Here is a 10,872-nt window from a genome sequence, read left to right on the forward strand (position 1 = left end):
AGAAAACATAGAAGGTGCACACAGAGAACAGCACACTCATGAAAAGCTTCAGCTAGTTTCAGGTTCTGGCTTTCTGATCCATCTGGTCCATCTGTCTGGGACAGATAGAAGAGCTTGGGGGAACCGGAGGTGGTGTTAGAAAACAAAGTCAGCACAGACACTACTGCCACGGTGCATGTTTGTGTGCAAGGTGAGGACAGCCAGTCCTTGGACTCCACGCAGAAAATGCCTGAAGCAACCCGACAAAAAACTTCCTCTGAGGATCTTCCCAACATTGAAATAGGAACGGGGGACTACAAACCCCAGAATGCTCAGTGAGGAAAATGAAGTGGGTGGGGCGGCGTATGCCGGAATGTTAGACTTCTGCTCGGGGAGGATAAGGCCACGCTCGCCTCCACCCCACTCCCGGAAGGCGGGTACAGCTTCTCAAAGGCAATCGGTAATTGTAGTCTTGCTAGACCTGTTAGTGTTTAAAAAAAGCAGGCGAGGGGCCTGACGGGATTTGTAGTCTATGCGGGAGGCGGGCGCGCACGCGCAGCCGGGGCCGGGGCGGGGCCGCGGCACTGCGGTGAAAGCCGAGGCAGCGGCCAGGCGAGCAGGGGGCGGGCGGACATCTTGGGATCCGGAGAGTGGCCAGGCCGGCCTAGCGCTGGGGCCGCGGGGCACCAGGTGAGCTGGGATCTAGCCTTTTGGGGTGGAGGGTCGACGACGCGGGTCGCTTACTCCGCAGCCCAGCGATGCTATTCCTTGCGTGGGCTATAAGGCTACCCACACCCGGGAGTGGCCTCAGCCTTCAGACCCGGGAGGGAGCTGACGGCGGGGCGGGGGTGCCCGGGGCGCGGTTGCAGGACGGGTGGGGAACGGCGCCTCCCGTGACGGGGAGCCTCGCTGGAACCCTCCCGGAGCTGGGCCGCCGCGCGGACCTTCTCCCTGGGATCGTGACAGCCCCCCTCCCCCAAGCTTTGAGCACAAGGACAGCTCCACCCGTCTCCCGGGGCAGTGACACCCGCTCGTGTCGCTTGCTTGGACGGTGACAGGGCTAACTCCATGCAGCCACCAGTGCTCCAAGCTCCGTGGCACTCCGTGGCGCCGTCTCTTCCCGCGATGTCTCCTGTTTCGGGCCAAAAGTCCCTACTCCTTCAGGCCTCGACACGCGGACCCCAAAACAGGCTCCGTCTCCCCAGCTTTCTCGCTTTACCATTGTCCATCTCTCCTGCCAATTTTTTCCTCCCTGACACCGTCACCCTGGCCTTTTCCATACTGGAAACCCCTTCCTTGAGATGCCCACACAGCGGCCCTGGCTGCAGACTCTCCCAAGGATCCGCTGTCCGCCGCCCCCGCCAGTCGTTTTTTCCTTCAGTGAGATAGCTGCCATCCCCATCCAGGGCCTCACCTCTGGTTCTCTGGCGCCCTGAGCTATCTACAACTTGATACCCCACAGCCTTGGTTCTTTGCCCTGGGCTGAACCTCCATTTTGCACTTCTCCCCTCAGCCTGTGTGGGGCTGAGGGATGGGGTGTCTGCACCCTTGGAGACCACTCACAGGCCTGGGTGGCCTTGAGCTCGTAGTAGAAGGCTTTATTTTTCAGTTTTTGAAATCCTGCTGAACAATTCCCTGTGAAATGAATGCCAGGGCTAATCTAGGAAATCTAGAACCAAATTAATGCCTTTTTATATTAGTTTGACCTAATAAATCAATTGGATGGATCAGGCGTTCTGGCCCCCCAGCCTCTGGCTTATAGGTGCTCTGGCCAGAAGGGAGTTCCTGAGGGAACCTAGAATCACTGTTCCAGCTGGAAGGATCTGTGACCCACCCTCCACCCCATCCTTATTTTTCTTACACTCTGGCACTTTTTGAAAGAGGGGTGTGCGAAATAACTAATTTGCAGTGTGGGTCATTGACCAGTGCCTGGGACCTTTCTCCTCTGTTCTTTAGCCTGCTTATCTGATTGCCTGGGAGAAGTTGAATCCTTGGCAGGTCCTAAGGCCTCCTTTCTCTCCTCCCCTGCACACCCTTTCCTGGAATGTTTAGGCTCCTGGGGCTTCAGGCCTTGCTGCCTTCCCAGAGTGCTAGAGGAGCCTCAGAGACAGGGTGCCTCAGGCTGAGTACCAGGCTAGAGTGATTGCTACCGCCAGCACTGCAGCGGCAGGCAGGTCTTCCTTCCCACTACAGCTCATTGTCGTTGGTCTTAGAGGCTCCCAGGAGGGGTTGGAAAGGACCCTTACTGAGCTCAGCTCAGCTTCTCTGCTTATACAGGAGGCAGGAGCTACTCTGGCTCAGCCTGGGAGAAAGAAGGCTCAAAATGGCCTTAGTGACCCTGGACCCAAGTCTTTGCTATTTCTTTTCCTTCATCTAGTTTGGAATAAACAGGAACTGGAGCCTAGTTGAGGGGAAGGGCATGCCTGGGAGGGCCATAGGGTCACTTGCTGGAGGGTTGAGTCAGGGGAAAAAAAAGCAAGCCAGTGATCTGTGCAGCCCCAGCGGGGCTGTTGGCTGGCCTTCTGAAGTCTTTGCCTGCCCCACCCCTGCCTGTCCTAGGTCTGTTCTCAGAGCGATGGGCCACCGAGACTGAGCTGCCGCCATGATTGGAGGCCTGTTCATCTATAATCACAAGGGGGAGGTGCTCATCTCCAGGGTCTACCGAGATGACATTGGGTAAGTCCCCTGACTGAGCCAGCCATGCCCCTACTGCTACAGCATGCAGGACAAAGTGTGTGCCAACCGGAGGCTTGACCTGGGCCACTCCCGCCCCTCGCTGCATCCTTGAAACTCAAGTAGTGTATCCCAGTTCTGAGTAGGTCTGGTGGTGGTGGCCTCGCATCCGGCTTGCCAGCCTCTGGGTGGGACCTGAGAAATGGCGTGGCTCCCTTAGCCCTAGAGATTCCTACACCTCCCCCAACCCCATTTCCCTTAGTTACAAGCCTGTCTGCCGGAGATGAGTGCCTTTGCCCAGACAGATGGGACAGGGATATTCCTCCCCCATACCGAGGAAGTAGAGTTAGTGACCAGGCTGCAGGTGTTAATCCATCTAACTTGCTCTCCAAAACCTTATGCGGAGCGCCTGCACTGGATTCTCTTGAAAAGCCCCTTCTGCTGCCTTTCTTAGGAGGCTGCCGACTCAGCTGTTTTCAGTTCCTCTGGAAGATAGGCCATTCCAGGAAGACAGGTTGTGGGCAAACTTGAGGCACTTCCAGGTCTTTGAGGGAAGGGCAGGGAGGCCACACTGTCCTTTCTGGCCCCTCAGAGGATACTCAGCACAGTGCCATATTCTGAACCCTTAGATCCTACAGCACCACGGCCTTACTTCTGCCGCACCCTGCACACCATTGTTCTGTCCTGGCTGAGGGGGCTTGTCCCCGCCTCAGTAGCTCTGAGGAGATTATGCCCCTCTTGTTCCTGCTACCCTGTTTTGCTTCCTCAAGGAGCTTGAGATCAAAGCCACTGAATGGACCTGTTGCAATGTCCCTAGCTCTTTGGCTCCTCCCTGGCTGATGGGCTAGCCTGGCCTTCGTGGCTGTTTGCCTCTCAGCTGCTGGGAACGGCATGAGCTAGGCTCTGGGCAATACCTGGCCCATCTGGCACTGGCTGTCCGGACCTGGGTAAGTTGAGGTGAGGCCACACTCCCTTGCAGTGCCTCGCTGTGCTTTAATCCTCTGCCTGCCTTGTCTGCTCCCACCTCATGGTGTGTGCTATGCCCCTGGTGTGTCATGTGTCTAACCCTCTCTCTCATTGCTGTCACTCTCCTCTTCTTGCTGGCGTCATTTCTCTCATCCCATCTCATTGGCTGCCGTAGCAATAGGTAAGCGGCCTGTCAAGCTGCTGCCCCGGTACAGGGTACAGGTGGGTGGGGGACCTTGCCCACCTCCACCCCGCATCTCCTGAGTCACTGTATTCCTTCAGCCTTTTTCTGTTCCTTGAATTTGCCCTGGAGTTAGATCCCAGACAAGAATGGATGGCTCAGTTCCATGTTCCCATGGTACTTCTCCTCCACTAGATCAGAGCCTTCTCCAAAATCTTGCTAGCTTTGTCTGCCTTCTAGAGGAGTCAGTCTTGCCCACTGCAGGGGCAGCTAGTGGAAGGACTAAAGAAACAGGGTCTCATTCTCTGCCGGAATTTACCAGGACACTGGAGAGGTGGTAGCTGGGTTAGAGCTGGGAAAGTGGAGGCAGGCCTGGCAAGCCAGGAGCGTATCTTTCCATATCAGATGAGCCTCACTTTACATGCTCACATCTGCCCTCCCAGCATTGCCTCTCGACTTCCCTATTTCTCATGGTCTTTGGCCCAGCTCAGGTTCCCACTGGTTTCCTGGTGGTGTAGGCATTGTCTATGGAATGCATGATAGACTTCAGCTGTAAGCAGGGTGGGGCTTTTGGCAGCTGTAGTTGGGCCCAGCAGGCTGAGGTTTGTCTAGGTACTGAGCAGTCCCTGTGCATCCTTTTTCCCACAGGAGGAATGCAGTGGACGCTTTTCGGGTCAATGTTATCCACGCCCGGCAGCAGGTGCGCAGCCCCGTCACCAACATCGCTCGCACCAGCTTCTTCCATGTTAAGCGATCCAACATCTGGCTGGCAGCTGTCACCAAGCAGAATGTCAACGCTGCCATGGTCTTCGAATTCCTCTATAAGATGTGTGACGTAATGGCGGCTTACTTTGGCAAGATCAGTGAAGAAAACATCAAGAACAATTTTGTGCTCATATATGAGCTGCTAGATGGTAAGGCCAGCAGGGCTGCAGGCCGAGGGTGGGGATAGACCTGTCTGGGCCCAGCCTGCTATCTGAACTTTCCTGAGTATGTAACCTCTGGGGCTGGGATCAGGCCAGTTCAAATCCAGGCCTAAAGGCTGCTGAGAAGTAGAACACAGAAATAGGCCAGCAGGTGGGGGTTGGGGAAGTTTTGTTGTTTCTTGAGGGATAGAACATGATTGGACTGATGCAGCTGGACCTCCTGCATTCTCCTCCTACCTTTGTGCTTTGCACCTTTGTCCGCTGTCGTCCTAGCTTTCCATCTTAGCAGTTGCTTCAGAGCCTGAGAGGGGGTGAGGTGTTGCAGCCCCTTGGGATGTGCTGTGCGAGTCCTCCCACCTTCCCAGGGGCTGTTTTCTAGAGAAAACAAAGTCTTACTTCTTGACCTCTGACTCACTGGCCGTGTGACACTTCTGCTGACATCTTTACTTGAAAAAAAGCCAAAACATTGTCATGTTTTCTTACAAAGCACAAATCACAAGGTAAATTCTACAAAGCTGAAGGGTGATTGCTATGGATGATTCTGTAGGGTCTTTACAACCATGCTGACCAGACATGTCCAAGCCAGGGGAGGGGCTGGAAGGAAAGAGCCTTCAGCTTGGTCCAGGGCCTTACAGTTCCCTTCCCTTTGCAGAGATCTTGGACTTTGGCTACCCACAGAACTCTGAGACAGGCGCTCTGAAAACCTTCATCACCCAGCAGGGCATCAAGAGTCAGGTACTCAAACTGTCCAACCAGTGTTGGGGAGGAGCCCAGCTCCCTTGGGCCAGCTGACTCCAGCCTTGTCCAAGTTACTCAGGAAGTGCTGGCCTAAGCCTCCTGCCATGACTGCACTCTGTTCTACCCCATGTGGCCCTCCCACGTCAGGAGCAGCCGAATCAGCATCTCTGTTGCCGGGAATACAGCTTGAGCAGTTTCCTGTTGCACTTTTGGGTGGGGGTGTGAGGGAGCACTGCTCTACGCTCCCGCTGTTCTTCTGGAAGAGAGTGCTTGGGCCTGCCTCTAGGACCCAGGCCTCACAGCCTTGTCCTTCTTTTCTGCTTCCCCTATGGCTTCCTGTGGACACCGTGTTGGTGCTGTGGTCTACAGCATCAGGTAAGCTGTCCTGTCAGCCTCAGCCCTTGCAGCTTTGCTCTGTTGGTCTAGACCCTGCACCCTTTAGAGACTGAAGAGGAAGATGGATTACAGGGTGGAGACTAGAAAGGAGAGAGGAGAACAGAGTAGGGACTGAGACAGGAAGAGTGACAGGGCAGAGAAGTGAGGCCTCTGCTGTGTCTCCACCCACATACAGACAAAAGAAGAGCAGTCGCAGATCACCAGCCAGGTGACTGGGCAGATCGGCTGGCGGCGAGAGGGCATCAAGTATCGCCGGAACGAGCTCTTCTTGGATGTGCTGGAGAGTGTGAACCTGCTCATGTCTCCACAGGGTGAGAGTCCTCTGTAGGAAAGCCGAGCAGGGCCAGGGCAGGATGTGGAACCCCCCCCCTTCCTGGCTTGACTCTGTTTCTCCCATGTCTCCATTTGGTCCCCAGGGCAGGTGCTGAGTGCCCATGTGTCTGGCCGAGTGGTGATGAAGAGTTACCTGAGTGGCATGCCGGAGTGCAAGTTTGGGATGAATGACAAGATTGTGATTGAAAAACAGGGCAAAGGCACAGCTGATGAAACAAGCAAGAGGTATCTGAGTCAGGGGAGCTGATGGAAGGGGAGGGCTCCGTGGGGTCCAAGTTCTTTCTGAACTTTATTTGCTGTCTTCAAACTCTTCTCAAGGATGTGCTTGGCTGGCTGGTTGTCTATAGCCTTGATGCGCTAAGTCCATTTTCCTCAGAAAACATGCCCTTGGGTGGGTCCCAGGAGTGAGCTATACGTGCCACTGGCCTCTGCCTGGTGTTTCAACACCTGCAGCCTGAGCAGCAGCATCCCGAGATGAGGAGCGCACGACACTCCCACTCGGTCCGTGTGCTGGGTGGGGGCTCAGGCTCCCACATCCGAAAGCTGCATTTGGGCAGCTTTCTCTAGTGTGTGGAGTCAGTCTTGGGCGGTTCCCTGGCGTGCTACCTGCCACTCTTTGGACCAGCAAGATTTCTTTGCCTCTGACTGCAGCGGGAAGCAATCAATTGCCATTGATGACTGCACCTTCCACCAGTGTGTGCGACTCAGCAAGTTTGACTCTGAACGCAGTATCAGCTTCATCCCACCAGATGGAGAGTTTGAGCTCATGAGGTGCCACTGGAGTGCTGCTGGCAGAGAGCAGGTATAGGGAGGGAGGGGAGCAACTCTCTGGTTCTAACCTTGATCCCTCTCCTCAAAGGTATCGCACCACCAAGGACATCATCCTTCCCTTCCGGGTGATCCCACTGGTGCGGGAAGTAGGCCGCACCAAGCTGGAGGTAAAGGTTGTCATCAAGTCCAACTTCAAGCCCTCACTGCTGGCTCAGAAGATTGAGGTGAGGGCAAGGAGCTTGAGGGCAAGGAGGTACTTGTCTCCAGAAGTAAAGGCCATTACTGTCAGGGCTTGATCCAGCTCCCTGACAGCTTGGTTCCTTTCAGGTGAGGATTCCGACCCCACTGAACACAAGTGGTGTGCAGGTGATCTGCATGAAGGGGAAGGCCAAGTACAAGGCCAGCGAGAATGCCATCGTGTGGAAGTGAGTCCTGGCCAGGTCATAGCAGGGATCAAGATGCCATAGTGTGCCCTCTTGTTAAGTTTCCCCTTTCATCCTCGTTGTGGGGGGGACAGGGGCTGAGAAGTGTGCCTGTTGCTTCCCAGGAGCTTCTGTTCATGTGGGTAGACTGTGTTTGGGTTTGGGTATGCACTTTTCAAGATGCTTTAGCATTTCTCCACTTGCCCCTGTAATATCCGTGAAATGGAGCAGAGGACATCATGCACTTGGGTTGAGGTAGAAACTGCAGCCCATGGTGCTATATGAGGAGCAAATGTAGGGTTCCCCAGCCAGTGGCTTTCAGTCCCAACAGCTTCCACAAGCTCCCAGGCGTCCTTCCTGTGTGAAATAGTGATCCCCCTTGAAATTCTTCCAACCTATTTCGGGCACTTGCTGCCCGTTGCCCCTGCATTCCCAGGATCAAGCGCATGGCAGGCATGAAGGAATCGCAGATTAGCGCAGAGATTGAGCTTCTACCCACCAACGACAAGAAGAAATGGGCTCGGCCTCCTATTTCCATGAATTTCGAGGTATGGCAGAGGGTGGGCCTACAGCCATGTGGCAAGGTGTGCTCGGAAGGGTGGTTTTCTTTGATTGATTATTTGAAAGACAGAAGTTCCAGAGAGAGGAGGGGAAGCAAGGGGGTGGATCGAGAGAAAAGTACCTGCCAGCTAGTGGTTCACTTTCAAATTGGTGCCAAACAACAGCCAAGTCTGGGCCAGGCCAAAGCCAGGAGCCCAGAACTCCATCCTGAACATTAGCAGGAAGCTGGGTTGGAAGTAGAACAGCTGAGACTTGAACTGACATATATAGGTGCACAGGTGGTAGCTTTAACCAGTCATGCCACAATGCCAACTCCAGATGAGCAGAATGAGGCTTAGGAAGGAAAAGTGACTTACTGATAGAACCATTTCTTCTGCCTTCAAGCCTCTTAATAGAGAACACTATTCAAATCTTTGACTTCTCTTAGCTTGCAAAACACTTATTTGGGGAAGATTCAGATCATCCGAATGCCGGAAATGACACCAAGTTTAGTCTCATACAGGACAGCCAATTGGCTTTATTTTGAACTCATTATTACTGAGCAGGGAAGTGAATTTTAAAGCTGTCTGTTCCCTGCTGACTAGAGGAGTCGATTCAGGTTACCATAGGCTGGGCCTGTCTTCAATCCAAAATGATTGCTGGTTACTCTTGGATATGCTTTCGTCCATAGTACCCTTATGAGGGCTTCTCCCACCTTAGTTTCTCAACTTTCAGTGTGGTCATTTACATGCTTGCAGTAGAGATGGGGGAAGGAGGCAGGGAGGGAAGAACTATAGAGCTTCCCAGAGGAGAGCAGCTGTGCTAAGAAGGCTGCATTCCTGAACTGGAACTTCCTTGTGCAGGTGCCATTCGCACCCTCTGGCCTCAAGGTGCGCTACTTGAAGGTGTTTGAACCGAAGCTGAACTACAGCGATCATGATGTCATCAAATGGGTGCGCTACATTGGCCGCAGTGGCATTTATGAGACCCGCTGCTAGCTACCTTGCAGCAGCTAGCCCACTTCCCCAGCAACCCTCTTCCATGGGTCTGGATGCCCCCGGCCACCACATATCAGTGTCTCCTCCCTTCTGCTTTGCTACCTTCCCTCTGCACCAGCCCCTGAGTCTAGGTCTGGACCAACTGCATTGTGAGCTGGACTGGCGGAGCAGCCCTCGGGCTCCCTGCTCAGGGTAGTGTCTGGGGCTCTTGCTCTTCCACCTGTCTGTCTTGGCCTATGTGCCAGGCCCTGAGTTCTGTGACCAAAGCCAGGTGGGCCCTCTCTCCTCCCAAACCCTGTGGCCGCAACTTCTGGAGTGGGAGGGTTGGCTGCCCCTCACCTCGGAGCTCCCCCAAAGGCCAGTAATGGATCCCCAGCCCCCAGTTCCTACTCTGCTTTGGGATAGTGTGAGCTTCATTTTGTACACATGTGACTTCGTCCAGTTATAAACCCAATAAACTGTAGAGTGGAGTTGTTGGCTGGGTGTTGCTGCACAGACAGGGAGGGGAGCTGGTGGGATTTCTCTCCCTGCAAGCTGTGAGTAGGGGTTGTGAATTGCATGGCCAGGTCCAAGAAAACAGCCTCAAGGTCACACTGCCCCACCAGTCCTTGAAGAGATTCTTCTCCCACCTCACTCTGGTATTACCATAGTTAACATAGATAACCAGGTATACTTAACCCTGCAGTCTCCCAGAGCGAGACTGTTTCCCCTGGCCTCCCACACCTCAGGGGGTGGGAGGGAAAGATTGGATTGTTCCGCCCTCCAGGTTTAGAGAACTTCCTTGGATACTATCACCACACCAGAGACCCTGTGGTAAGCAAGTCCTGAAGAGACTGCATCCCGGGGCTGCCCAGCGGGCTGGGAAAGAAGAGTAGACTTTCCCTCAGCAGTTGCCCATGGTTGGAACAAGTCCAAGAGTAACAAAGTGAATCCCCCACAAACCAATCCAACTTCAACAATGATTAACTCATGGCTGATCCCCTGTCTCGCATCAGTCTATTCATTTACTCCAGCTATCTTACAAAAACTTCCAAAGGTTCCATCTGGATCAGGTGGGGATCCATTGTGGTTGGTTAATCTGTCTTAAAAACTCAACAGTCTTTCTCCTCCGCTCTTGTTATTTTGTTGAACAAACAAGAGCTCTGTAGTTCCCCATCAAAATTTGCCTGTTGTGTCCCTACATTCCTCTTTTTTTATTATTATTATTTTTATTGGAAAGGCTGATATACAGAAAGGAGAGACAGAGAGGAAGATCTTCCATCCAATGATTCACTCCCCAGCTGGCTGCAACAACTGGAGCTGAGCCAACCCAAAGCCAGGAGCCTCTTCTGGATCTCCCACGTGGGTGCAAGGTCCCAAAACTTTGGGCCGTCCTCGACTGCTTTCCCAGGCCACAGGCAAGGGAGCTGGATGGAAGCGGGGCTGCCAGGATTAGAACCGGTGCCCATATGGGATCCTGGGCGTGCAAGGCGAGGACCTTAACCACTGCACCATCATGCCGGGCCCTCCTCTTTTTTTTTTTTTTTTTTTTAAAGATTTATTTATTTTTTATTGGAAAGGCAGGTATATAGAGAGGAGAAGAGACAGGAAGATCTTCCCTGCGTTGATTCACTCCCCAAGCAGGCTGCAAAGGGCGGTGCTGCTCTTAAAGCCAGGAGCCTCTTCCAGATCTCCCATGGGGGTGCAGGGTCTCAAGGCCTCGGGCCATCCCCAATTGCTTTCCCAGGCCACAAGCAGGGAGCTGGATAGGAAGCGGGGCCGCCGACTGGCGCCCATGTGGGATCCTGGCACATACAAGGTGAGGACGTTAGCCACTAGGTTACCACATGGTCCCCTGCGTTCCTCTCTACCTTTATCCTATTAAATAGATCTAGAGATTCCGGGCATGTTTTTCTTCAGCAATTTGAAAACTTGAGATTTGGGCAATGCTTAATCCAAAAAGATTGTAC

General features: G+C 53.7%; 1 protein-coding gene across 3 annotated transcripts; it reads left to right on the forward strand.

Moving 5' to 3' along the window:
* The first annotated feature begins 545 nt into the window (after positions 1 to 545).
* Positions 546 to 9,393, forward strand: AP2M1 (adaptor related protein complex 2 subunit mu 1). 3 transcript variants are annotated; one of them, XM_041002653.1, is made up of 12 exons: positions 546 to 669; positions 2,539 to 2,655; positions 4,448 to 4,713; positions 5,378 to 5,460; positions 5,833 to 5,838; positions 6,035 to 6,170; positions 6,276 to 6,417; positions 6,844 to 6,963; positions 7,052 to 7,187; positions 7,291 to 7,388; positions 7,822 to 7,933; positions 8,789 to 9,393. In XM_041002653.1, exons 2-12 carry the CDS (start codon positions 2,582 to 2,584, stop codon positions 8,921 to 8,923), a joined length of 1,308 nt encoding a protein of 435 aa, XP_040858587.1. In that variant the 5' UTR covers positions 546 to 669; positions 2,539 to 2,581; the 3' UTR covers positions 8,924 to 9,393. The 3 variants fall into 3 exon arrangements, with proteins under 3 accessions (XP_040858587.1, XP_040858588.1, XP_040858589.1); XM_041002655.1 differs by lacking the exon at positions 5,833 to 5,838 and having other exon boundaries at positions 575 to 669; positions 4,448 to 4,520; positions 4,560 to 4,713; XM_041002654.1 differs by lacking the exon at positions 5,833 to 5,838.
* The last annotated feature ends 1,479 nt before the right edge of the window (positions 9,394 to 10,872 follow it).

This window comes from Ochotona curzoniae, unplaced genomic scaffold (assembly GCF_017591425.1).
Source record: "Ochotona curzoniae isolate NIBS_2020 unplaced genomic scaffold, NIBS_Ocur_1.0 scaffold_2587, whole genome shotgun sequence".
Lineage (NCBI taxonomy): Eukaryota > Metazoa > Chordata > Mammalia > Lagomorpha > Ochotonidae > Ochotona > Ochotona curzoniae.

What these genes read in the sequence shown, in the direction of transcription:
- AP2M1 (XM_041002653.1), top strand. Translation starts at nt 2,582, where the DNA reads ATGATTGGAGGCCTGTTCATCTATAATCACAAGGGGGAGGTGCTCATC. An exon ending in CCTGCTCATGTCTCCACAGG is followed by an intron (nt 6,171 to 6,275) that starts GTGAGAGTCCTC and finishes TTTGGTCCCCAG; the next exon opens with GGCAGGTGCTGAGTGCCCAT. An exon ending in TGCTGGCTCAGAAGATTGAG is followed by an intron (nt 7,188 to 7,290) that starts GTGAGGGCAAGG and finishes GGTTCCTTTCAG; the next exon opens with GTGAGGATTCCGACCCCACT.